The sequence below is a fragment of the Pseudophryne corroboree genome, chromosome 1 (genome assembly GCF_028390025.1).
Source record: "Pseudophryne corroboree isolate aPseCor3 chromosome 1, aPseCor3.hap2, whole genome shotgun sequence".
Taxonomy (NCBI): domain Eukaryota; kingdom Metazoa; phylum Chordata; class Amphibia; order Anura; family Myobatrachidae; genus Pseudophryne; species Pseudophryne corroboree.
This window is the reverse complement of record NC_086444.1, coordinates 327,585,986-327,613,435: the sequence shown is the minus strand read 5'-3', so window position 1 is coordinate 327,613,435 and position 27,450 is coordinate 327,585,986. Positions and strand designations below refer to the sequence as shown.

Below are 27,450 nucleotides of genomic sequence, written 5' to 3'. Positions count from 1 at the left end.
TAATATCTGGTCCACGCGAGCCTACAGTAGTTGTATCTAGAGATGAGTGGCCTCAGTACTCAGAGAACCGAGCACACCTGAATGTACCCAATCCAAGTGAATTCGGGCCGGGACTCTGATCTCCCTGCCTGCCTCAGACCTGAAAATTTCATCTTCAGTATCAGATCCTGGGAGTTTTAGATTCGGGCACCAAATTCGAAGTCCAATTGAAATTAATGGGCTAACCGCTGATTGGCTGAGAGAGCCACTCTCACAGTTCTCTGCAGATGTATCCCTGCATTCTTGCCCACCCAGAAACTACTGCTGCGCTACAGCCACACACAAGCCAGGCATGGCAGACAGAGCGCTGTGTACACTGAAGCGCCCAGTCCATCATCCTTACAGACACCATCGGGGGCATTTAACATCAGGGGGACCCTTCTGTCTGCTGTCACAGTAAGTGCACTATTACTTCTAGGCTGCAGCCGGCATGTCTACCTGCAATGTATTCGATCTGCACTGTAACATGCTCAATATTTAACGGTGCGTCCCAACATATTCTGCACTGTACCCCACAATGTATCCAGAAGGTACAGAACACTATTTTTAAGGTTGAGGTAAATTTTGGTGAGCTGCTCAACAAAAAGGCTGATTGATTGGGGTCCAGTGCCCCAGGAGGGTACAGAGAACAGGCATGTGTACTTGTGTAGGGGTCATCCACATCTGCTGCTGTTATTGTACACATGGTTTAAGGGTTTTCTGCTTTGTTGTTCGTTAACTACAACAACTAAAACTACAACTACTAAAACTACTACAACAACAACAACTACAATTACTAAAACAACTACTACTACTACTTTTGAGCAATGATATGAATATGGAATCCCATACACAATTCTTAGTGAACTTCTGTGTTGTATTTTCTGTTAAAAGTGCTTACGAGTTGGCGATTAGTTATTGCTAAAACATTACTAATTAGAAAAAATAAGATTTTAAATTTACCGGTAAATCTTTTTTTCCTAGTCCGTAGAGGATGCTGGGGACTCCGTAAGGACCATGGGGGTATAGACGGCTCCGCAGGAGACATGGGCACTGTAAAGACTTTAGAATGGGTGTGCACTGGCTCCTCCCTCTATGCCCCTCCTCCAGACCTCAGTTAGGACTGTGCCCAGAGGAGACTGACAGTACGAGGAAAGGATTTTTGTTAATCTAAGGGCAAGATACATACCAGCCCACACCATACATACCGTACAACATGGAATGAACCAAACCAGTTAACAGTATGAACCAAACAGCATCAGCCAAAGACTGATCTCAACTGTAACATAACCCGTATGTCAGCAACAACTATATACAAGCCTTGCAGAATTTGTCCGCACCGGGACGGGCGCCCAGCATCCTCTACGGACTAGGAGAAAAAGATTTACCGGTAGGTTTAAAATCTTATTTTCTCTTACGTAAATGGAGAAGCTTAGTGGATATACCACAATAGAACTGCGCTCAACCCCTAAGGTGTGTGTGTTTAGCTAACGAATGCACATCAGATGTAATAAAGGATAATGTATGAACAGACCCAAATTTGAGTTTGCACTTGGATATAGAAATCACAAAAATAACAATATGATGCGAATTAATTGTTGTGAGCCACTGTATTTATTGTATACTGGCCAATCTAAAGGTGTGCGGTTAATGCCCAGGGTGGGCGATATTGTCTCTTATAAAGTTCATGCAGGTGGACGATATTGTCTCAGATAAAGTTCATGCAGGTTATAATGCAGACTGCGGCGTCCCGCACATCTGCTGTTGAAAAGTCTTTAGGAAAAAATAATAATAATAACAAATGCTGGTGTTGGTAAAAAATAAGATTTTAAACCTACCGGTAAATCTTTTTCTCGTAGTCCGTAGAGGATGCTGGGGACTCCGTAAGGACCATGGGGATAGACGGGCTCCGCAGGAGACATGGGCACTTCAAGAAAGACTTTAGGTATGGGTGTGCACTAGCTCCTATCTCTATGCCCCTCCTCCAGACCTCCGTTAGAGAAACTGTGCCCAGAGGAGACGGACAGTACGAGGAAAGGATTTTTGTTAAACCAAGGGCAAGATTCATACCAGCCCACACCATTCACACCGTATAACTTGTGATAAACTAACCAGTTAACAGTATGAAAAAACAACATAGCATCAGTCGGAGACCAATAAAACCAATAAAATAACCCTTATGTAAGCAAAACTATATACAAGTCTTGCAGAAGTAGTCCGCACTTGGGACGGGCGCCCAGCATCCTCTACGGACTACGAGAAAAAGATTTACCGGTAGGTTTAAAATCTTATTTTCTCTTATGTCCTAGAGGATGCTGGGGACTCCGTAAGGACCATGGGGATTATACCAAAGCTCCCAAACGGGCGGGAGAGTGCGGATGACTCTGCAGCACCGATTGAGCAAACAGGAGGTCCTCCTCAGCCAGGGTATAAAACTTATAGAACTTTGCAAAGGTGTTTGACCCCGACCAAGTAGCAGCTCGGCACAGCTGTAGTGCCGAGACCCCTCGGGCAGCTGCCCAAGACGAGCCCACCTTCCTAGTGGAATGGGCCTTGACCAATTTTGGTAACGGCAATCCAGCCGTCGCATGTGCCTGCTGAATCGTGTTACAGATCCAGCGAGCAATAGTCTGCTTTGAAGCAGGGCCGCCAACCTTGTTGGCTGCATACAGGACAAACAGTGCTTCTGTTTTTCTGACTCTAGCCGTTCTGGCCACGTAAATTTTCAAAGCCCTGGCCACATCAAGGGACTCGGAATCCTCCAAGTCTCGTGTAGCCCCAGGCACCACAATAGGTTGGTTCATATGAAAAGATGACACCACCTTAGGCAAAAATTGAGGACGGGTCCGCAATTCCGCTCTATCCATATGGAAAACTAGATAGGGGCTTTTATGAGACAAAGCCGCCAATTCCGACACTCGCCTAGCCGAAGCCAAGGCTAACAACATGACTACCTTCCAAGTGAGATATTTTAACTCCACCGTTTTAAGTGGTTCAAACCAGTGCGACTTAAGGAAACTCAACACCACGTTAAGGTCCCAAGGCGCCACCGGAGGTACAAAAGGAGGCTGAATATGCAGCACTCCCTTCACAAAAGTCAGTACTTCTAGGAGAGAAGCCAATTCTTTGTGAAAGAAAATGAATAAGGCCGAAATCTGAACCTTAATGGAGCCTAATTTTAGACCCAAATTCACTCCAGTTTGTAGGAAGTGAAGGAACCAACCCAGATGAAATTCTTCCGTAGGAGCATTCCTGGCCTCACACCGAAACATATTTTCGCCATATACGGTGATAATGTTTAGCTGTCACATCCTTCCTAGCCTTTATCAGAGTAGGAATGACCTCCTCCGGAATGCCCTTTTCCGCTAGGATCCGGCGTTCAACCGCCATGCCGTCAAACGCAGCCGCGGTAAGTCTTGGAACAGACAGGGTCCCTGTTGCAACAGGTCCTGTTTTAGAGGAAGAGGCCACGGATCTTCTGTGAGCATCTCCTGCAGATCCGGATACCAGGCCCTTCGTGGCCAATCTGGAACAATGAGAATAGCCTGTACTCCTCTATTTCTTATTATTCTCAACACCTTTGGGATGAGAGGAAGAGGAGGAAACACATAGACCGACAGGAACACCCACGGTGTCACTAGGGCGTCCACAGCTACCGCCTGCGGGTCTCTTGACCGGCGCAATACCTCTGCAGCTTTTTGTTGAGGTGGGATGCCATCATGTCTATCTGGGGCAGTCCCCACTGACTTGCAATCTGTGCGAAGACTTCCGGATGCAGTCCCCACTCTCCTGGATGCAAGTCGTGTCTGCTGAGGAAGTCTGCTTCCCAGTTGTCCACTCCTGTAATGAACACTGCTGACAATGCGCTTACATGATTTTCCGCCCAGCGAAGAATCCTGGTGGCTTCCGCCATTGCCACTCTGCTCCTTGTATCACCCTGTCGGTTTACATGAGCCACTGCGGTGATGTTGTCTGACTGGATCAGAACTGGTAAGTCGCGAAGCAAGGTCTCCGCTTGACGAAGGGCGTTGTATATGGCCCTCAGCTCCAGGACGTTGATGTGAAGACAAGTCTCTTGACTTGTCCAAAGTCCTTGGAAGTTTCTTCCCTGTGTGACTGCTCCCCAACCTCGGAGGCTTGCATCCGTGGTTACCAGAACCCAGTCCTGAATGCCAAACCTGCGATCCTCCAGAAGGTGAGCACTCTGCAGCCACCACAGGAGAGATACCCTGGCCCTGGGGGACAGTGTGATCAACTGATGAATCTGTAGATGAGACCCGGACCACTTGTCCAGTAGGTCCCATTGGAAGGTCCTCGCATGAAACCTGCCGAATGGAATTGCCTCGTAAGATGCCACCATCTTTTCCAGGACTCGAGTGCATTGATGCACAGACACCTGTTTTGGTTTCAATAGGTTCCTGACCAGAGTCATGAGTTCTTGAGCCTTTTCCATTGGAAGATAAACCCTTTTCTGGTCCGTATCCAGAATCATGCCCAAGAAGGTCAGACGAGTCGTAGGAACCAGCTGCGACTTCGGGATATTGAGAATCCAGCCGTGTTGCTGTAACACCTTCAGTGAAAGTGACACGCTGTTCAGTAACTGCTCTCGTGATCTCGCTTTTATGAGGAGATCGTCCAAGTACGGGATAATTTTGACTCCTTGCTTGCGCAAGAGCACCATCATTTCCGCCATTACCTTGGTGAAAATTCTCGGGGCCGTGGAAAGCCCAAACAGGAACGTCTGAAATTGGTAATGACAATCCTGTACCGCAAATCTCAGGTACGCCTGATGAGGTGGATATATGGGAATATGAAGGTATGCATCCTTTATGTCCGGAGATACCATAAAATCCCCCCCTTCCAGGCTGGCGATGACCGCCCTGAGCGATTCCATCTTGAACTTGAACCTTTTCAAGTATAGGTTCAGGGATTTTAAATTTAGAATGGGTCTGACCGAACCGTCCGGGTTCGGGACTACAAACAGGGTTGAGTAATATCCCCTCCCTTGTTGAAGTAGGGGAACCTTGACCACCACCTGTTGAAGATACAATTTGTGAATTGCATTTAACACTATCTCCCTTTCTGGGGGAGAAGTTGGCAGGGCCAATTTGAAAAACCGTCGAGGAGGCACCTCTTCGAATTCCAGCTTGTAACCCTCAGAAACAATTTCTATTGCCCAGGGATCCACCTGTGAGTGAACCCAGATGTGGCTGAAAATTCGAAGACGTGCCCCCACTGGGGCGGACTCCCTGAGCGGAGCCCCAGCGTCATGCGGTGGATTTTGTAGAGGCCGGGGAGGACTTCTGTTCCTGGGAACTAGCTGTGTTGTGCAGCTTTTTCCCTCTGCCCTTACAAGAAAGGAAGCACCTCATACTCTCTTGTTTCTTTGTGACCGAAAGGACTGCATTTGATAATGTGGTGCTTTCTTAGGCTGTGAGGGAATATAAGGAAAAAACCAGGTCCGAGAGACCTTCCCCAAACAATTCCTCACCCTTGTAAGGTAAAACCTCCATATGCCTCTTTGAGTCGGCATCACCTGTCCACTGCCGGGTCCATAGGACTCGTCTAGCAGAAATCGACATAGTGTTGATTCTAGAGCCCAGTAGACCAATGTCTCTTTGAGCATCTCTCATATATAAGACAGCATCTTTTATATGTCCTAGGGTCAATAAGATGGTATCCTTATCCAGGGTTTCAATTTCCTCTGATAAGGTATCCGTCCATGCTGCTACAGGGCTACACACCCGAGCCGACGCAATAGCTGGTCTGAGTAAGGTACCCGAATGTGTGTAAATGGACTTCAAAGTAACCTCCTGCTTGCGATCAGCAGGATCCCTGAGGGTAGCCGTATCTTGGGATGGCAGCGCTACCTTTTTGGATAAGTGTGTCAACGCTTTGTCCACCCTAGGGGCGGATTCCCACCGTATCCTGTCCGTTGGTGGGAAAGGATACGCCATAAGAATCCTTTTGGGAATCTACAGTTTTTGTCTGGAGATTCCCAAGCTTTTTCACATAACTCGTTCAGCTCATGTGAGGGAGGAAAGGTTACCTCAGGTTTCTTTCCCTTATACATGTGAACCTTCGTGTCAGGGACAGGGGGTTCCCCTGTGATATGCAAAACATCTTTTATTGCAATAATCATAATCGAATACATTTTGCCACTTTTGGCTGTAACTTTGCATCATCGTAGTCGACACTGGAGTCAGAATCCGTGTCGGTATCTGTGTCTACTATTTGGGATAGTGGGCGCTTTTGAGACCCCGAATGTCCCTGCGACATAGGGACAGACATGGGTTGACTCCCTGGCTGTTCCCTAGCTTCCGCTTTGTCTAATCTTTTGTGCAATAAATTTACATTAGCACTAAAAACATTTCACATATCCATCCAGTCAGGTGTCGGCGTTGTCAACGGAGACACCACATTCATTTGCTCCTCCTCCTCCTCCCTAGGAAAGCCTTCTACCTCAGACATGTCGACATACGCGTACCGATACACCACACACTCAGGGAGTCCTCTTTTCTGAAGACAGTTCCACCACAAGGCCCTTTGGAGAGACAGAGAGAGAGTATGCCAGCACACACCCAGCGCTATATGACCCAGGAAAAAACACACACAATATGTTTGCCTAGATAACGCTGTATGTATTTTGCGCCAAATATGTGCCCCACCCCCCCTCTTCTTTAAAACCCGATTTCACCGTGGATAAGCAGGGGAGAGTCCGGGGAGCTTCCTCTCAGCGCTATGCTGTGGAGAAAATGGCGCTGGTGAGTGCTGAGGAAGAAGCCCCGCCCCCTCGGCGGCGGGCTTCTGTCCCACTCAAATATCTAAAAAACCTGGCTGGGGCTCATTATGTATACAGTGCCCAGCTGTATATATATACTTTTGCCAGAAAATGAGGTTTATTGTGCCCTGCACCCTTACAGTGACTGCCGTTTGTGTGTGCTGTGTGGGAGCAATGGCGCACAGCGTTACTGCTGTGCGCTACCTCAGTGAAGATCTGAAGTCTTCTGCCTCCTCTGAAGTCTTCTTTCTTCTCATACTCACCCGGCTTCTATCTTCCGGCTCTGCGAGGAGGACGGCGGCGCGGCTCTGGGACGGACGGCGAGGGTGAGACGTGCGTACCGATCCCTCTGGAGCTAATGGTGTCCAGTAGCCTAAGAAACAGAGCCTAACATTAAAGTAGGTCTGTTTCTCTTCCCTCAGTCCCTCGATGCAGGGAGTCTGTTGCCAGCAGGCTCCCTGAAAATAAAAAAAACCTAACAAATATACTTTCTTTCAGGAAACTCAGGAGAGCTCCCTGTAATGCACCCAGTCTCCTCTGGGCACAGTAGTAAACTGAGGTCTGGAGGGGGGGCATAGAGGGAGGAGCCAGTGCACACCCATACCTAAAGTCTTTCTTAAAGTGCCCATGTCTCCTGCGGAGCCCGTCTATCCCCATGGTCTTTACGGAGTCCCCAGCATCCTCTAGGACGTAAGAAAAAATCTTTAAAACCTTCACGATGCCCTGAGCTTACGGTGGTGGCATAAGTGGGGTAAAAAAGGGGGTCTCCGGACTGGTTTCCCCTCTCTGCCCCTGCTGCCCGTGGTGCGTCCTTGTTCAGACGCCCCCCGGGTGCAGGTCGGTCAGAGAACTCACCCGTCACCGGCTTCCTCCGCTGTCTGGTATCCTAGCAGCGCTGCTGGCTTCCGGGTTGGTCCGGTCACGTGACCGGGTCTTTTCGACGTGGGAAAGAGTCTTCCTGATGAAGTCTTTGAATCTGTAGTGGTTCTTTCTTTGTAGTTTTCCAACGCGTTTCAACCTTTCGGTCTTCCCAGAGGAAGTGGCGTGCGGCTGGAAAGGACGACAGGTGAGTTCTCTGTAAGCGGTGGGAGAGGCGCAGCTAGCCGCTCTGCAGAGCGGCATCTGAATCCTTTCCCCGCCGCTAGACAGGTCCACCTCTCTGACCGACCTGCACCCGGGGGGCGTCTGAACAAGGACGCACCACGGGCAGCAGGGGCAGAGAGGGGAAACCAGTCCGGAGACCCCCTTTTTTACCCCACTTATGCCACCACCGTAAGCTCAGGGCATCGTGAAGGTTTTAAAGATTTTTTTTACCAACACCAGCATTTGTTATTATTATTTTTTCCTAAAGACTTTTCAACAGCAGATGTGCGGGACGCCGCAGTCTGCATTATAACCTGCATGAACTTTATAAGAGACAATATCGCCCACTTGCATGAACTTTATAAGAGACAATATCGCCCACCCTGGGCATTAACCGCACACCTTTAGATTGGCTAGTATACAATAAATACAGTGGCTCACAACAATTAATTTGCATCATATTGTTATTTTTGTGATTTCTATATCCAAGTGCAAACTCACATTTGGGTCTGTTCATACATTGGTGGTCATTCCGAGTTGTTCGCTCGGTAATTTTCTTTGCATCGCAGCGATTTTCCGCTAACTGCGCATGCGCAATGTTCGCACTGCGACTGCGCCAAGTAAATTTGCTATGAAGATTGGTATTTTACTCACGGCATTACGAGGTTTTTTCTTCGTACTGGAGATCGGAGTGTGATTGACAGGAAGTGGGTGTTTCTGGGCGGAAACTGGACGTTTTATGGGTGTGTGTGAAGAAACGCTACCGTTTCTGGGAAAAACGCGGGAGTGGCTGGAGAAACGGAGGAGTGTCTGGGCGAACGCTGGGTGTGTTTGTGACGTCAAACCAGGAACGACAAGCACTGAATTGATCGCACTGGAAGAGTAAGTCTCGAGCTACTCAGAAACTGCAAAGAAATTTCTATTCGCAATTTTGAGAACCTTTCGTTCGCAATTTTGATAAGCTAAGATTCACTCCCAGTAGGCGGCGGCTTAGCGTGTGCAATGCTGCTAAAAGCAGCTTGGGAGCGAACAACTCGGAATCACCCCCATTATCCTTTATTACATCTGATGTGCATTCGTAAGATAAACACACACCCCTTAGGGGTTGAGCGCAGTTCTATTGTGGTATATCCACTAAGCTTCTCCATTTACGTATAGGTGGGTTGGAACACCCATCATAACGAGCAGCACACCCCGGCTAGCTATAGAATAAAGACACTCAGGAGGTCATTCAGAGTCGTTCGCTCAGAAAATTTCTTCGCATCGCAGCGTTTTTCCGCTTAGTGCGCATGCGCAATGTCCGCACTGCGACTGCGCCAAGTAAATTTGCTATGAAGTTTGGATTTTTACTCACCGCTTTTTCTTCACTCAGGCGATCGTAGTGTGATTGACAGGAAATGGGTGTTACTGGGCGGAAACAGGCCGTTTTATGGGCGTGTGGGAAAAAACGCTACCGTTTCCGGAAAAAACGCGGGAGTGGCTGGAGAAACGGAGGAGTGTCTGGGCGAACGCTGGGTGTGTTTGTGACGTCAAACCAGGAACGATAAGCACTGAACTGATCGCAGATGCCGAGTAAGTCTGAAGCTACTCTGAAACTGCTACGAGATGTGTAATCGCAATATTGCGAATCTTTCGTTCGCAATTTTAAGAAGCTAAGATTCACTCCCAGTAGGCGGCGGCTTAGCGTGTGCAATACTGCTAAAATCGCCTTGCGAGCGAACAACTCGGAATGAGGGCCTCAGTGCGCAGAACCTTCCAATTTATAGTCTTATTTTCTCAGATGCTGGGGACTCCGTAAGGACCATGGGGATTATACCAAAGCTCCAAACCGGGCGGGAGAGTGCAGATGACTCTGCAGCACCGATTGAGCAAACAGGAGGTCCTCATCAGCCAGGTTATCAAACTTGTAGAATTTTGCAAAAGTGTTTGAACCCGACCAAGTAGCTGCTCGGCAAAGCTGTACTGCCGAGACACCTCGGGCAGCTGCCCAAGAAGAGCCCACCTTCCTAGTGGAATGGGCCTTTTCTGAATTCGGTAACAGCAATCCAGCCGTAGCATGAGCCTGCTGAATCGTATTACAGATCCAGCGAGCAATAGTCTGCCTTGAAGCAGGAGCGCCAATTTCGTTGGCTGCCTACAGGACAAACAGTGCCTCTGTTTAACTAACTCCAGCCGTCCTGGCAACATAAATTTCTAAGGCCCTGACTACCTCAAGGGACCTGGAATCCTCCAAGTCACCCGTAGCCACAGGCACCACAATAGGTTGGTTCATATGAAACGACGAAACCACCTAAGGTAGAAACTGAGGGCGAGTTCTTAACTCCGCCCGATCCACATGGAAAATCAGATAGGGGCTCTTGGAGACAAAGCTGCCAATTCGGACACCTGCCTTGCAGATGCCAAGGTCAACAACATGACTACTTTCCAAGTGAGAAAATTTAAGTCAACCGTTTGAAGAGGTTCAAACCAATGTGATTTAAGGAACTGTAACACCATGTTAAGGTCCCACGGTGCCACTGGGGCACAAAAGGTGGCTGGATGTGCAGCACTCCCTTTACAATAGTCTGGACTTCTGGGAGAGAAGCCAATTCCTTCTGAAAGAAAATAGATAAGGCCGAAATCTCTTGATGTAGCCTAACTTGAGGCCCATATCCACTCCTGTCTGCAGGAAGTGGAGAAAACGACCCAGCTGAAAAGCCTCCGTAGGAGCATTCTTGGCTTCACACCAATATACATATTTTCCCCAGAAACGGTGATAATGCTTCGCCGTTACTTCCTCCCTAGCCTTGATCAGAGTAGGGATGACTTCCCCCGGAATACCTTTCCTAGCTAGGATTTGGTGTTCAACCGTCATGCCGTCAAACGCAACTGCGGTAAGTTTTGGAACACACAGGGCCCCTGTTGCAACAGGTCCTCCCTGGGAGGAAGAGACCACGGATCTTCTGAGCATTTCCTGAAGATCTGAATACCAGGCCCTTCGAGGCCAAACTGGGACAATGAGAATTGTCTGCACTCTTGTTTTTCTCATGATTCTCAATATTTTTGAGATGAGTGGAAGTGGGGGAAACACATAGACCGACTGAAAACACAGACGGTATCACTAGGGCGTCCACCGCCACTGCCTGAGGGTCTCTCGACCTGGAACAATACGTCCGAAGCTTCTTGTTGAGGCGTGACGCCATCATGTCTATTTGAGTTAGTCCCCAACGACTTGTTACCTCTGCAAATACCTCTTGATGAAGCCCCCACACTCCTGGATGGAGATCGTGTCTGCTGAGAAAGTCTGCTTCCGAGTTGTCTACTCCCGGAAAGAAGACTGCTGACAGAGCACTTACATGATTTTCCGCCCAGCTAAGAATCCTGGTGGCTTCTGCCATTGCTGCTCTGCACCTTGTCCCGCCCTGGCGGTTTACATGCACCACGGCTGTTACATTGTCTAACTGAATCAGAACGCGTAGGTTGCGAAGAAGATTCCCCGCTAGTAGTAGGTCTTTGTATATGGCCCTTAACTCCAGCACATTGATCTGGAGCCACCACAAGAGAGATACCCTGGCCCTGGGGGACAGGCTTATCCTCCGATGCATTTGTAGATGGGACCCTGACCACTTTTCCAGAAGGTCCCACTGAAAAGTTCTCGCATGGAATCTGCGGAACGGAACGGCCTCGTAGGCCGCCACCATCTTTCCCAATGCTCGAGTGCATTGATGAACTGACTCTTTTTGGTTTTAGCAGGTCCTTGACCATGTTCTGGAGCTCCAGGGCTTTTTCCACTGGTAGAAAAACCCTCTTTATTTCCCGTGTCCAGAACCATGCCCAAAAATGACAGCCGAGTTGTCGGAACCAACTGCGACTTTGGTAGATATAGAATCCAGCCGTGTTGTTGTATTACTCTCAGGGAGAGAGCCACGCTTTTTAGCAACTGATCTCTTGATCTTGCCTTTATCAGGAGATCGTCCAAGTATGGGATAATTGTGACTCCTTGCTTGCGCAGGAGCACTATCATTTCCGCCATTACCTTGGTGAAAATTCTCGGGGCAGTGGAAAGCCCAAACGGCACGTCTGAACTGGTAATGACAATCCTGTACAGCGAATCTCAGGTACGCCTGATGAGGCGGATATATGGGGACATGAAGGTATGTATCCTTTATGTCAAGTGACACCATAAAATCCCCCCCCCCCCTCAAGGCTGGAGATCACTGCCCGGAGAGATTCCATCTTGAATTTGAACCTTTTCCAATATAGGTCCAGGGATTTTAGACCCAGAATTGGTCTGACCGAACCATACGGCTTCGGAACCACAAATAGGGTTGAATAAAACCCTTTCCCCTGCTGCACTAGGGGAACTTTGATAATCGCCTGCTGTTTACACAGCTTTTGTATGGCAGCTGAAAATATTTCCCTCTCTGGGGGGGGGGGGGGAGCTGGCCAGGCCAATTTGAAAAATCGGCGTGGAGGCTCATCTTCGAACTCCAGTTTGTAGCCTTGGGATACTATATCGACCACCCAAGGATCCAAGTCCGACTGAACCCAGACTTGGCTGAAGAGCCAAAGACGTACCCCCACCGGTGCGGACTCCCGCATCGGAGCCCCAGCGTCATGTGGTGGATTTTGTAGAGGCCGGGGAGGACTTTTGTTCCTGGGAACTAGCCGTAGCTGGAGTTCTTTTCCCTCTACCTCTACCGAGGAAGGAAGAGTCCCAACCCTTTTTGAACTTATGCGCCCGAAAGGACTGCATCTGGTATTGAGGTGTTTTCTTTTGCAGTGGGGGAACTTAAGGCAAAAAAGAAAAACTTACCCGCGGTAGCCGTGGAAACCAGATCCGCGAGGCCGTCCCCAAATAACACCTCACCTTTGTAAGGCAAAGCCTCCATATGTCTCTTTGAATCCGCATCACCTGTCCATTGACGGGTCCACAGGGACCTTCTAGCAGAAACTGCCGTGACATTGGCTTTTGAACCCCACAGCCCATATCTCTCGCAGCCTCTCTCATATATAAGGCTGTGTCCTCAATGTGACCCAAGGTCAACAAAATACTATCTTTATCTAGGGTGTCTATGTCAGATGACAAGTTATCTGCCCCCGCTGCAATAGCGGTACCCACCCATGCCGATGCCCCTGCCGGTCTGAGCAGGGCACCCGTAGTCGCATAAATTGATTTTAAGGTAGTTTCCTGTCTGCGAACCGCAGGATCTTTGAGGGCTGCCGCGTCCGGGGACGGTAATGCAACCTTCTTGGACAAGCGCGTCAAGATCTTGTCCACCGTGGGCAAGGATTTCCACCGTAACCTGTCCGTCGCGGGAAAAGGATACGCTATAATAATTCACTTGGGAACCTGCAGTCTCTTGTCAGGAGTTTCCCAAACCTTTTCAAATAAAGCGTTCAGCTCATGAGATGGGGGAAACGTTACCTCAGGTTTCTTTTCCTTAAACATGCAGACCCTTGTGTCTGGGACAGAGGGGTCCTCCGTGATATGCAAAACATCTTTTATTGCAATAATCATACATTGATACTCTTGGCCACTCTTGGGTGCAACCGTGCATCATCATAATCGGCACTGGAGTCGGAATCCGTGTCGGTATCAGTGTCTGCTATCTGGGAAAGGGGACGTTTATGTGACCCTGATGGGTCTTGTGACACAGTCAAAGCCATGGATTGACTCCCTGCTCTATCCCTGGACACTGCTTCGTCCAATCTCTTATGTAATAAATTCAAATTAGCATTTAAAACATTCCACATGTCCACCCAATCCGGTGTCGGCTGTGCCGACGGAGACACGATCACCATATGCTCTGCATCCCCCCTAAACAAGCCTTCCGCCTCAGACATGTCGACACACACGTACTGACACCCCCACACACACTGGGATAACTGAAATATGGGGACTGACCCACAATAAGGCCCTTTGGAGAGACAGAGAGAGAGTATGCTAGCACACACCCAGCGCCACAATATACTGAAAACAAAAGTCCCAGTCTAAATAGCGCTTATAACCTATAATATTTGCACCAAATAATGTGCCCCCCCCCCCCCTCATTTTTGCCCCCTGTTATTGTGTGCAGCAGGGGAGAGTCCGGGAGCAGATTCTCTGCAACATGCTGTGGAGAAAATGGCGCTGGTTAGTGCTGGAGGATCAAGCCCCGCCCCCTCGATGGCGGCCTTCGATCCCGCTCATATCTTTATACTGGCGGGGGTTTTATAACATACTGCCCCTGCAGTATCTAAACTTGCTGCCAGATTAATGGAGGTGCTTATTGCTGCCCAGGGTGCCCCCCCTGCGCCCTGCACCCATGCTGTGCCTATGTGTGTATGTGGGAGCAATGGCGCGCTACCTCAGTGAAGACCTGAAGTCTTCTGCCGCCTTTGAAGTCTTCTTTCTTCTTATACTCACCCGGCTTCTATCTTCCGGCTCTGTGAGGAGGACGGCGGCGCGGCTCCAGGACGAACGGCGAGGATGAGACCTGCGTTCCGACCCTCTGGAGCTAATGGTGTCCAGTAGCCTAAGAAGCAGAGCCTATCATTTAAGTAGGTCTGCTTCTCTCCCCTCAGTCCCACGATGCAGGGAGCCTGTTGCCAGCAGTGCTCCCTGAAAATAAAAAACCTAACAAAAGTCTTTTCAGAGAAACTCAGGAGAGCTCCCCTGCAGTGCACCCAGTCTCCACTGGGCACAGGAACTAACTGAGGTCTGGAGGAGGGGCATAGAGGGAGGAGCCAGTGCACACCCATTCTAAAGTCTTTACAGTGCCCAAGTCTCCTGCGGAGCCGTCTATACCCCCATGGTCCTTACGGAGTCCCCAGCATCCTCTAGGACGTAAGAGAAACATTTTTAAACAGAAATAACTGCCGTGTGTTTATGCCGTTGCTCTGTTGCTTAGTTTAGCTAGCCAGCTTTTGGCCTATGTTAATGAACAATATTGTGAGCCGTGAGGTGGTCAAAACTGAGTGGAAATGTATGTTATTGAGGTTAAATAATACTGTAGGAATGGGGGGCATGGCCTGGACGTTGTGCTGAACAGACCTGCAGCAGAAGGGCTCCAACAAACTATGCCCAAAGTGCTGCTTCCAGACGTTCCCCCGGCTCCTGGTGTCCTCCTGAGGTCTGCCCACGGCCGTGGGCAGCTTGGTGTGTAGTGCCGTGCAGCTGGCTCTATATGCCACTCCGAGATCGCGGCCTACCTCCTGTTTGAAAGCCGGGGCCTCGAGTTTAGAAGTAACCCAGCAACGAGCTCCAGGACCGGAACGCAGCTGCGGCGGAACCCGTACGGCTGCCTGTGGACACCTCTCTCACTCCCCACACAGCGGGGACCCGCTCCAGACCCCCAGGCATCTACAAACGAAGGGGGAATCCCTCTAAGGGCCCAAAATCGCCAGGCACATTGTGAAGTTCCCTGCATGTACTACTGGCGGCGGCCATTTTAAATTGTATCAGGAAGCTCATGTAACCTGCACTGAGTAAGTGAGCCCGCACAGCAGCCTTGCTTTCTTCAGTTTCATTTTAACACCCCTACCTGGGTCTTTTTTGCATCTGCCATCAGACTCAGCTACTTTCTGTCATAATATACACTGCTGGCCCCCACTGGATCAGGAGTGCAGTTTGTGCCTTTACCCCGTATATTGATCCTGCTTTTTCAATACCCCTCTCACTCACCAGTTATAACCTTCCAGCTTCACAATATCATATTTGAGCCTTTTTTAGTCACAGCCTGCTTCCTCATCGGGAAGTGCTCTAACTGCATGAACCGTGACTGTTCTATTGTCCTGTGTGGAGTTTTAACAATATATTTCTATCAGTGATTGAGATTCCACACATCTCTGCAGCCCTACAGTGAGTAAAAATGTGATCTCTAGTATGTGCCTATTCCACCCAAGGTCTTATTGCTAAATATATAACGTAATTTTAGATCTTGTACTCCGTTCACTCTATAACGTACCGACCCAGCGGCCTCCATCCGCTGCATTATTCTTTAGCTCCTTTATGGCTTCTTCCATAATGCCGCCGAAGAGAGCTAGACGATCGCTTCATCCTCCAATATCCTTCCCAATTTGAAAACTACCTCAGTCGTCACCCCCGGCTCGAGGAACATCACTTCCTTCTACGAAAAGTCCTAACCCGACCGACTTGACCAGCTCGCTTTCAGTACCGGGTGTAGATCCCAACTCTGAGGAACCCCTCACTGTGAAGACCCTCTGTCAGGTCTTGGCGGCCTTCAAATAAGATCTGACCCAAGACCTGACCGCTGCCATACGTGAAGTCAAAGTCGAACTCACAGCTATCGGAGATAGGACAGACGCTCTCGAGCGCAAGATGGAGGAACTGGTGACGTCACACAATGACCTCATTGCCTAAGCCTCGATTTCTAGCTAACTCCTCACCTAGAGACACGTTGCTATGGATCCACTTCTTTACTGTTAAAGAGCGTATTCTTCAAGCAACTCGTAACACAGGACTCGGACGCTTTAGGTGGACTGCAACTTTTTCTGGACTTTTCCGCATTTACTATCTCTAAGAGATGTTGCTTGGCTCCTATCATATCTGCCCTTCGGGTCCAAGAAATCCGATACCGATGGGGCAGTGAAATTGATAGTCACTTATGACGGTTCCTCGTTTATTATATCAGAACTGGAAGCCGGAGTGAAACTGCTTGCGGACTGGGACATCTCTGTTAAACTACCGTCCCCTTCCGAGAGACGTCCCCCACCTCGTTCGGAATGGTCAACTACCTGAACGTGTTCCGTAATTATTGTTCTCACTTGTCCTCCTATACTCTTTTAGAGTTCTATGTCTTACTATAAGTTCGACTGATGCTAATGTTACTGATTATTGTGATCCAGTGAGTTACAAACTCTTAATGCTGGTTCTGTTTATGTACTTCTGATAGGGCTAAACTGAGTTTATATATTTATTTAGTCTATCTTACTAGCACACATTGAATATGGTTGAAGGCTACATCTCTCCTGATCGGATCGGATATGTCTTTTTTTTTTTTTTATATGCCAATTCTACATAGTTGGAGATGTGCCTTTATTGTTCTCTTTACATATGTTCTTTGGTTTTCTCTTTGACCCTGGGTGGCATGTCGAGTCCACCCGCCCCTCGTTTATCTACTGTATTCTTTTTCCCCTGCAGTAGCTATGCAGACCCGATATACTGGGTCATTTTGTTTTTTCTTCCTCTTCTTTATAATGTTCCTGTTTCCATTGCCCTTTTTTATCTCCCCTCACCTCCCCCTCCTATTGGGATGTCGTCAGCTCCATCGCATTCTGACTGAATTACCATGGTAGGTATTCTCTCACTAAATGTTAAAGGATTAAATTCCCCTAACAAATGTCGGTTAGCTTTATCCTCTTTTTACAAATATAAAGCAGATATAGTAGCTTTACAAGAAACCCATTTTTCCTCCAACAACCCTTCTATATTGAAAGATCAAAGATATACCGTAGGTTATTTTGTTAACGGTCCCTTTAAAAGAAACGGAGTAGCTGTTTTATTCAGGGACTGCAAGGAGTCCATCTACCACTTTGGCTGTGAGCAAACCACGGACCCCAGTTGTATTGGAACCTACAGCAAACCATTAGTCCCGGCAAAACAGCACTGCTTTTTGATCAGCAAAACCAACAGCGGAGGACTAAGGGGTTAAGCTGCATATGCTTTGGAACCAGGGGGAATAAGTGGAGAAAGGATTTTCATTTGGAAAGCCACAGTGGGTGAGATACAACTTTACATGCATGTAAAATTTTGATCACAAGCCGTGCACAGCTGTAAATCACGTGACTTTTTCAGTTCTATCATCATTGAAATTCTAAGAGCCTCTGCAATAAGGACAGTGATACATTGTATTGGACTTGAGGCTATATGGTGTAATAAGAGCATAAGAAAAGAAGTATCACGTTTCCAAGTCGTACGAACAAGTCTACATTAAGAATATCATGCATAGGTCTTAACAGTATATTCATTTATGTGTGTTTGTTTTTTATGAGAAAATAAACATGCTTTTTTAACTTAATACACATTACCGTTTATAGTGTTGTATATGAATTCATTATATATTTATAAATACAAATAAATTATTTGTTAGTGGAGTAGCACATCCCCAAATATTTTTCTTTGTTCTAACTTGATTTAATTGAGGTTGGCAATTACTTCAACAGGGGGAAGCAGCAGCATACACTAATAAACAATTAAATTGAAAAGGATATAACTCCACCAGCAGGCAAGCGCACATCATGGTTATCTGTTTTTTTTTTATTCAGGGATAATGTTCCCTTCACCCTCCAATCTCAAATTGCTGATAAAGCGGGTCGCTATCCAATACTCATGGGTACTTTGGAAAATAAACCTGTTACCATAGACTCTTTATATGCACCCAATTTGAATCAAGTGGCCTTTATTAGGAAACTATACTTAATTATCCAAAAGGTTCGGGCCAGTTCCCTAATTCTACTGGGTGACTTTAATTTAGTAATAGATCCGAAACTAGATAAAAATCGACTCAACCATCTTCAACAAAACCCAAAACCCGGCCTGGCCCTTCATTGGCGCTACGTAATGTATTGGCTGAGTTTGACCTATATGACATCTGGCGCATTCACAATCCCTCTGGTAGAGACTATACATTCTTCCCACCAGTTCATAATTCATACTCCCGTATTGACCTGGTTCTGTGTGATAAATGGACCTTACAAAATTCTGGTACAATGGATATCTTACCCATCACCTGGTCCGATCACACACCGTTATATTGGAAATGGAATATTAATAACATATTTATACCCCCTAGACCGTGGCGACTATCTCCGCATTTATTATCTCACCCGTTAGCAAAGAAGATTATTTCTGACTTTATCTCTCTCTACACAGATACTAATTTCCCCTCTGATACTTCTCTGCAAACCTACTGGTGTGCATTTAAGGCAGTAGTCGGCGGTTTCGCTATTCAAGCTGGAGCTACACTTAAAAAACAAGCCAAACAACTCCAACTAGACCTAGAACATAGACTTAAAGAAGCTGAAGATAAAAATAAGCACCACCCCACTCGGATCTTACGCAAGGAACTTTCTGAAATTCGTAGCCAGTTACAAAAATTTTTAGTTATTAGAACTCAAGCAGCTCTAAATAGACTATGACAAAAATTCTACTTAGTTGGCAATAGACCTGGTAAAATGCTTGCTCGCAGACTACGAGCTCAGCGAGCTCGTAACAGAATTAAATTTGTTTTCCTCTACAGCAGGCATTCCCAACCACGGTCCTCAAGGCACACCAACAGCAGGTTTTAGTGATATCCAGGCTGCAGAACAGATGGTTAAATCAAAATAACTGAGCTAGTAATTAAGTCACCTGTGCTGAAGCCTGGATATCACTAAAACCTGCACTGTTAGTGTGCCTTGAGGACCATGGTTGGGAATGCCTGCTCTACAGGTTCTAAGCTAGCGAACACCTTAGATATTGCTAATCAATTTGCAGAATATTATACACAGCTATATAATTTACATTCTGACCCCCTCACGTTCCAACCTACCTCTGAATCTATACAGTCCTTTCTATCCTCTGTTAATCTTCCCTCTTTGACTCCTGATCAACTAGATACCTTAAACGACCCTTGGACCGCACTCGAGGTTGAGTCAGCGATTAAATCTCTTCCTACAAACAAGGCCCCTGGCCCTGATGGATTTCTTAATGATTTCTATGTTATCTTTACAGACCGTCTCTCTAATATCTTAGCTTCTTTATTTAATGAAATCACCCGTGCTGGCAATTCCCCTAGAGAAATGCTGGAGGCCCAATTAGTAGCAATTCCCAAACCTGGCAAAGACCCTGCCTATTGCCAAAATTATTATTAACAGTGATGTAAAGCTTTACGCTAAAATTATAGCGTCCCGTCTTAATGCTTGATTACCCTTGTTGATTCATCCTGACCAGGTTGGGTTTGTGTCTGCCTCTGGTAACACCCGCAGAGTCTTTAATTTGATAGATAGGGTCTCTGAAACTGACGGATTTCTTTTATTATCTCTAGACACTGAGAAAGCGTTCGATAGATTAAATTAGTTATATACGAGTACTGTTTTAGCTAAATTTGGTTTTTCGAATCAGATTTTGTCATCAATCTTAGCATTATACAGTTTACCGACTGCAAGGGTGTTTAGTAACGGTTTCCTGTCAGACACATTCCCAATTTCTAATGGTATGCGTCAGGGTTGCCCTCTCTCACCCTTGATATATGTCTTTGGGATTGAACCTCTAGCTGCTAAAGTTAGATCAGACACAGCATTTCCCGGTTTGAGTCATAGTCCACTTTCTCACAAACTCTGTCTCTTTGCGGACGATGTGTCCCTCCTCCCTCATCTACATTATTTACTAAACAGTTTTAGCGAAGCCTCATATTACAAATTAAACACAACTAAAACTGACGCTTTACCTATTCACTTATCAGATACACTCATGGCTACTTTACTCTCTCGAATACTCATAACTGGAAATCTGACTCGCTTACATATCTTGGGATACATATTCCCCCTTCCACCTCTAAAGTTTTTGACGCAAATCTACCTTCCCTGATACTTACCTTTCAAACCATGACAACCTCTTGGCTTTTATATGAAATATCCTGGCTAGGACGTTTATCTGCCTTTAAAATGTCTTTACTACCCAAGCTTATTATTTATTTTGCACCATACCTTATTCTTTCCTTAAATTTTATCTTGATAAATGCAGAATTATTTTGACAAAATACTTATGGAAATCACATCCCTCTAAAATGGCGCGTGCAAGAATGATCCTTCCTCGTCACCGAGGAGGTCTTGCTCTCCCTGATTTGATTTTATACCAAGAAGCTTGTCTGCTTGCTCAAATTAAATCCTGGAAACTCTCCCATTCCGAGTCCCTGTGGGCACACATTGAAAATGTTGGCTGCATAGATTACCCCCTAAAAGACTTGTGTACTTCAAAAGCCCTGCGCCCCATAAACGTATTTATTCTTCCTTCTACGGCCTCATCCCTACGTGCATGGGACAATTTAATAAGCAAACTCCCTGGCTTTACTGCCCCATATGCAGCTCTTTCATTAAAAGCTGTAAGTTAATACCCAATTTAAATATTTCTGTATGGAATGCTTGCTATATTCATACTCTTGGTGAGCTATTAGATGGAAGTACTTTTCTTTCATTTGCTCAGATACATGATGATTTCTTCCTCCCGCATAAAGAACTGTTTCACTATTTTCAAATCAGACATTGGTTTAAGAGCTTACCCCATTCATAAACTCCTCCCAGCTCTATAGTTCAATCTGTTTTATCCCGTGTGTTATTCCTTACATCCTCTAAAGATATATCTTTTTGGTACAATACGCTCATAGCATTAGTTCCGTCCCAAAAGTCTAATGCCCAGAAATGCTGTGAGAAGGATTTAGACGTTTCCATTACTGAAGCACAATGGGAGAAATTATACTGTTTAACATTCCGCATGTCCAGATGTTTAAATCATTCAGAAATGCATGTTAAATTATTGAATAGACTATATTTGACCCCAGATAGATTGCACACCTTCTGGCCTCCCTGCTCTCAATTGTGCTGGAGGAATTGCGGTGAAATAGGTCATTTGTTCCATGTTTTTTGGTCATGCCCCTTTCTCCAAATTTTTTGGGCAGATGTGTTTAAGTTGATAAAGTTTTACGTTTGTCTTTAAGCCCATCCCCCACTTTGGCTCTTCTCCATATATATCCCGCGGAAGTTCCAGTCTCCCAAAGTTATTTACTGGGACACATCTGTATAGCGGCAAGGGCGACATTAGCCCAAGCTTGGAAACAATCGGTAGCGCCTTCTGAAGAATCAGTGAGGAGGGAGATCTTGAAACTCCAGCCTGTACCACTGGGACACAATATCTTGCACCCAGGAAACCAGGCCGGACGACACCCAGACGTGGCTGAAATACCTGAGTCTCACCCCCACCAGCCACACCTCCAGGCCGCACTGTTCACCGTCATGCTGAGGACTTTGGCGTGCCTGAAGCAGGCTTCTGTTCCTGGGAACCTGCCACAGGAGGTTTCTTGGATTTTGGCCGACCTCCTCTAAAGAAGGTGTTGGACGGCTTGGTCTTTCTTGTTTTAGCAGCCCGAAAGGACTGGGATGTAGCTGAAGAAAAAGGTTTCTTCGTAGCAGGTGCAGCCGAGGGAAGAAAAGGTGACTTCCGTGGAAATCCACGCATCCAGCGCTTCCCTAAAGAGAGCCTGACCTGTGTAGGTTAGGGTCTCCACACCTCTCCTGGATTCCACGCCGGCAGACCACTGGCGCAGCCAAAGTCCTCTACGAGCTGAGACAGACATGGAAGATATCCCTGCAGCCATCGAACCCAGGTCTTTCATGGATTCCACCATAAATCCTGCAGAATCCTGAATGTTACGTAAAAACAATTCAACGTCACTTTTATCCACTGTATCCATATCCTCAAGCAACGTGCCTGACCACTGTACTATAGCTTTGGAAATGCATGCACAGGCAATAGTAGGACGTAGTATAGCCCCTAAAGCCGTGTATATGGATTTGCGCGTAGTGTCAATTTTGCGATCAGCTGGTTCTTTTAACGCGGTAGATCCGGGGACAGGTAAAACCACCTTTTTTGAGAGTCTGGATACCGACGCGTCAACTATGGGTGGGTTTTCCCATTTTTTCCTATCCTCCTCAGGGAAAGGGAAAGCAACCAGAACCTTTCTAGGGATCTGAAATTTTTTCTCTGGGTTTTCCCAGGCTTTCTGAAATATAGCATTTAATTCCTTAGACGCAGGGAAGGTTAGCGAGGCTTTCTTATTGTCAGTGAAGTAAGCCTCCTCAACCTGCTCAGGTGTTGTAGCAGCAATATTCGACACATCTCTAATGGCCTCTATCATCAACTGCACCCCTTTAGCAAGAGATGCTGCCCCCTGCAGCACAACCCCATCACCGTCTGCCGCATCAGAATCGGTATCCGTGTCATCTTGCATAATCTGGGCAAGAGCACGTTTTTGGGAGCATACAGTAGGGGACCCTGAGGTAACAGAAGCGGACCAAACTGCCATAGAGTTCTGCAAAACCTGAGTTGCAGACTCTGCAGCATATGACACAGAGTCCCTGGACATAGCTTAAATGGAGACCACAAACACTCCACACACACACACACACAGGGAAGGGCAGACAGAGTTTCCCCCCTAAGAATGGCAAGAGACACAGATTGGAGCGAACCCACACACAGCCCTACAAGATAGGGAGACTCCTAACTAGTGCTTACTGTGTATCTTAATAGGTTGCACAGTACAGACATATCAGCCTGCCCCCCCTTCTACAACCCCCTGGTACCGTATAAGATAGTTGGAGTTGATTTGGAGGGACAGCCCTCACTGACAGCGTTTCTGCAGGCAAGAAAATGGCGCTGAATGCTGCTGGGTCCGCTCTGAGAAGCTCCGCCCCCTTTCATGGCGCTGCTTCCCGCTCTTCTGAAGATTATACTGGCCTGATGAAAAGTGCTGGCAGCGATCCTGGGAACCTGACAGGCTTGGTGGTCAGTGTAGGGTGTAGGCGCTGGCTCAGGGCGCCTCTCACATCGCCACGCTATGTACCGCTGAGTCCCGAAGCGCAGTTAGTACTGCGCTACATACCCTGTTGCCGCCATCTTCACACCGGCTCCCCGCTTGCCAGGGGGTCCGGTTACTAACTCTCCACTGATCATCTTGCTCTGTAAGGAGGTGGCAGCATGCTGCTGGGGTGAGCGATCCCCTGTGGCGGGGAACGGTCGATCCCCTCAGGAGCTCAGTGTCCTGTCAGTGGAGATAGTGGCTCAGACGCTGCAGGGCAGACACTACTACCCTCCCCTTAGTCCCTCGAAGCAGGGAGGCTGTTGCCAGCAGCCTCCCTGTGCCTAAACTCTATTAAAATAATAAAACTAAAAGAACTCCTATGGAGCTCCCCTAGCTGTGACCGGCTCCTCCGGGCACATTTTCTAAACTGAGTCTGGTAGGAGGGGCATAGAGGGAGGATCCAGCCCACACTTTCAAATTCTTAAAGTGCCAATGGCTCCTAGTGGACCCGTCTATACCCCATGGTACTAATGTGGACCCCCCAGCATCCTCTAGGACGTAAGAGAAAAATATAGATCCAAAACCAGTGAGGGCAGTTTTGGCAGAACAAAAACCAGACAACGAATTAAAACCAAAAACACGGGGGTTGGTTCACATCTTTAGTTGTATCCCAGTTTATTGTGCCTGATCTTTATTTAATGAACAGTATGAACTACTCCAGGCAACATGCTGCAATGTCAGCAGGTATAACGGGCTACTGGTAATGCTTTGGAGCATGTGGCCCCAATAAGAACTGGCCAGATCATTGTGCGTGTTGGTACAGGAACACTGCAAGCTTGTGTCTGCACTCATCATCTGATCTGGCTGCTGGCCAACATGTGTGGCTGCACCAGAGGTAAAGCATTTCATACTGAACTCCGCCACAGAAATATTACCATGCACGGCTTGTTTGTGGATACCTTATAGTCTAACACTGGTTTCACACAGAACGATCAAAAATACATTATTTTCATGTGTAGGATACTTACTTACGCAGCTTGGCTTTCACTTCATTTGTAAATAGTTGGTCTACCTGCAAGTAAAGCAAGACATTACATAAAATTACGTAACATTCTTAAACCCCCTCCCCCACAATATTACCATACAAAGAAAAAATAAAATCACAACTATGCAAAATATACAACAAATTATAGGAAAGATGCATGTTGGTGGTCATTGGAGAGTTTAGGGGGTAGAATGGAAATGGGTGAAAAAAATATTACCGATACATTCCCCCTTGTAGTGAATGGAAATCTGGAGACAAACTTTGTAGACCCTTGTAGGGAATGGTCAACTAGCAAGAATGAGATATACTGAACTCACTGTTTTGGCATTTATAAATTGGTGCTTATATGTATATCATGCTTACGTAAAATGCAAAATGGGACAAGTATGTTTGTACAGTACTTGTTCATGGGATCTGCATTGTCAACCACCAGTAGAATATTTAAGTGCGGATTTTCCAAAGTGGAGATATTGTCCATAGCAACCAATCAGATAATACTTATCATTTAGTTAGCACCTTCTAGAAGACAATGGCTAGAATCTGACTGGTTGCTATGGGCAACATCTCCAATTCTTAAAATCCGCACTTTAGTAAATACATACCTAAAGGTCCAATGCCATCACAGATAAGATCAGTTTGAAGAAAAGATTGGTGATGTATTGAAGGGTTTGGAGACTTCTCAAACATGTCTTTCGTAGCATATAATTAAGAGACTAGCTCAGTGGTTTCCAAACTTTCTGAGTCACAGCGCCCTAGGTTTAGTTTATTTTTGAGAAATTATGAAAAAAATACTAAATTAAATAAATTGCGTTTATATGTCATCCTTAGGTTCAGTTATGTGGTGAGGGACAGGGTTCACTCATGTTTGTCCACATATTTTATGACTGAAAGCCACAACAGCACTGGTTTTTCTATTACCTTGACCATAAATAATTTGAACTGCTCTGGACCACCAAACTAGGGCACCCCTGCAAGTACCCTGAGGCACCCCAGGGTGCCATGGCACACAGTTTGAGAACCACTGGATTAGCTGACAAGACATTTTAAAACAATATAGCCAATGCATCGCTTCTTGTTGAATAAAACAAAGATGTTTTTAAATTTAACTTTTTTAATCATGTTTCAGAGAAATTTAGCCAGTAGAGGCACTATGGGACATATTTAGTAAAAGGAGTTTGAGGGATATATACAAAAACAGGAACCTGTAAATGTTAAGAATCCTCTGGATTTACCATGTATATCTGATATCTGCAGCGGTCTCTCTCCTGAGCAAACCCTAGAAGTCGGCCTCCCACCCTGAGATCCCCCAGAGGGAGGCCCGCCCCATCATGCAGCAGGCTTGTCAGATTTGGAAGCAGGCTGACGGGCAGCCCAGACTCTTTTAGGCTTACTGGACTTGGAAGTGCGTGACTGTTCAGGTACACCTGACCCTCTCCATTAATGGCTACAGCGGCTTACAACAGCCTATAGTAGCCTGTATGGTATTCTAACGCATTCATTTTTGAAGAGGGCTCCTCCAGAACTCTCTGTGTAGGCATCTGATGAGGTTGGCTGGTGCATGTGCATTAGCCACATAGGACACGAAGCCAAAAGCAGAGTGACAGCATAAACGTTCATCTCTTCACTCTTGGGGGTATATTTACTAAAGTGCAATTTTCAAATGTGGAGATGTTGCCCATTGCAACCAATCATATTCAGACTGTTATCTTCTAGAAGGTGCCATGGGCAACGTCTCCACACATGAAAGCCCGAACAAAAAACGCAGATTATGATAAATCTGGCCCTATGACACTTGGGGCTATATTTACTAAGCACAGACTTTTGCAAGTCACAGATACTCTGCCGTTTTGCTAAAAATTCAAAGCGGCAATAACAATTACAAAACATGCCAGTTTTTGCATTTACTATTATGATCATCAAGAAAAATAGGATTTTAATTACCTACCGGTAAATCCTTTTCTCGTAGTCCGTAGAGGATGCTTAAGAGTTTAATAGTGTGGGCTGGCCCCTCCTAGCAGACTCAGTCTAGAAACTGTGCCCGAGGAGACGGACATACTTCAAGAGAAGGAAATACACAAATAGTGGTGAGATTCACACCAGCTCACACATAACAACAGAAAACCAAGCTAACCAGCTTGAAACAAGTCAGCAACGGCTGAAGAACAGTACTTAACCAACGAAGTAACAAATGCAGGAAAACGAAGCGCTGGGCGAGCGCCCAGCATCCTCTACGGACTACGAGAAAAGGATTTACCGGTAGGTAGTTGAAATCCTATTTTCTCTTACATCCTAGAGGATGCTGGGGTCCACATTAGTACCATGGGGATGTACCAAAGCTACCAGTACGGGAGGAAGAGCGTGGAGGCTCCTGCAGAACCGATTGACCAAACTTTAGGTTCTCAGAGGCCAAAGAATCGAACTTGTAGAACTTAGCAAACGTGTTCGAACCTGACCAAGTAGCCGCTCAGCAAAGTTGTAAAGCCGAGACACCTCGGGCAGCCGCCCAGGAAGAACCCACTTTACGAGTAGAGTGGGCCTTAACAGAGTTTGGAGACAACAATCCTGCAGTAGAATAAGCATGCTGGATAGTACACCTGATCCAGCGAGAGATCGTCTGCTTAGAAGCAGGCCACCCAACCTTGCTGGGATCATAAAGGACAAACAGAGCGTCCAACTTTCTGTGACGAGAAGTTCTCTTCACATAAATCTTCAAAGCAGTTACAACATCCAAGGATTTTGAATTAATTGAGGAGTCAGTAGCCACTGGCACCACAATAGGTTGGTTGATATGAAAAGCCGACACAACCTTCGGAAGAAATTGCTGACGCGTCCTGAGCTCAGCTCTATCTTCATGGAAAATCAAGTAGGGGCTCTTGCAGGACAATGCCCCCAATTCCGACACACGTCTAGCAGATGCCAACGCCAATAGTGTGACAGCCTTCTAAGTAAGAAACTTGACATCAACCTCCTGTAAAGGTTCACACCAA

The 27,450-nt window shown here is 46.7% G+C and overlaps 1 protein-coding gene across 5 annotated transcripts in view; it reads right to left on the bottom strand.

The window, feature by feature from the left end:
• Window positions 1-27,450, bottom strand: part of GLT1D1 (glycosyltransferase 1 domain containing 1) — a 492,486-nt gene that overhangs the window by 126,284 nt on the left and 338,752 nt on the right. For all 5 annotated transcript variants that reach the window (XR_010254820.1, XR_010254814.1, XM_063964608.1 and 2 more), the window contains exon 9: window positions 24,447-24,490. Coding sequence is in view for 3 of the 5 variants with exons in the window: in XM_063964608.1 (XP_063820678.1) it covers window positions 24,447-24,490 (44 nt within the window). In the remaining 2 variants the exon portion in view is untranslated. The remainder of the gene's footprint in view (window positions 1-24,446; window positions 24,491-27,450) is intronic.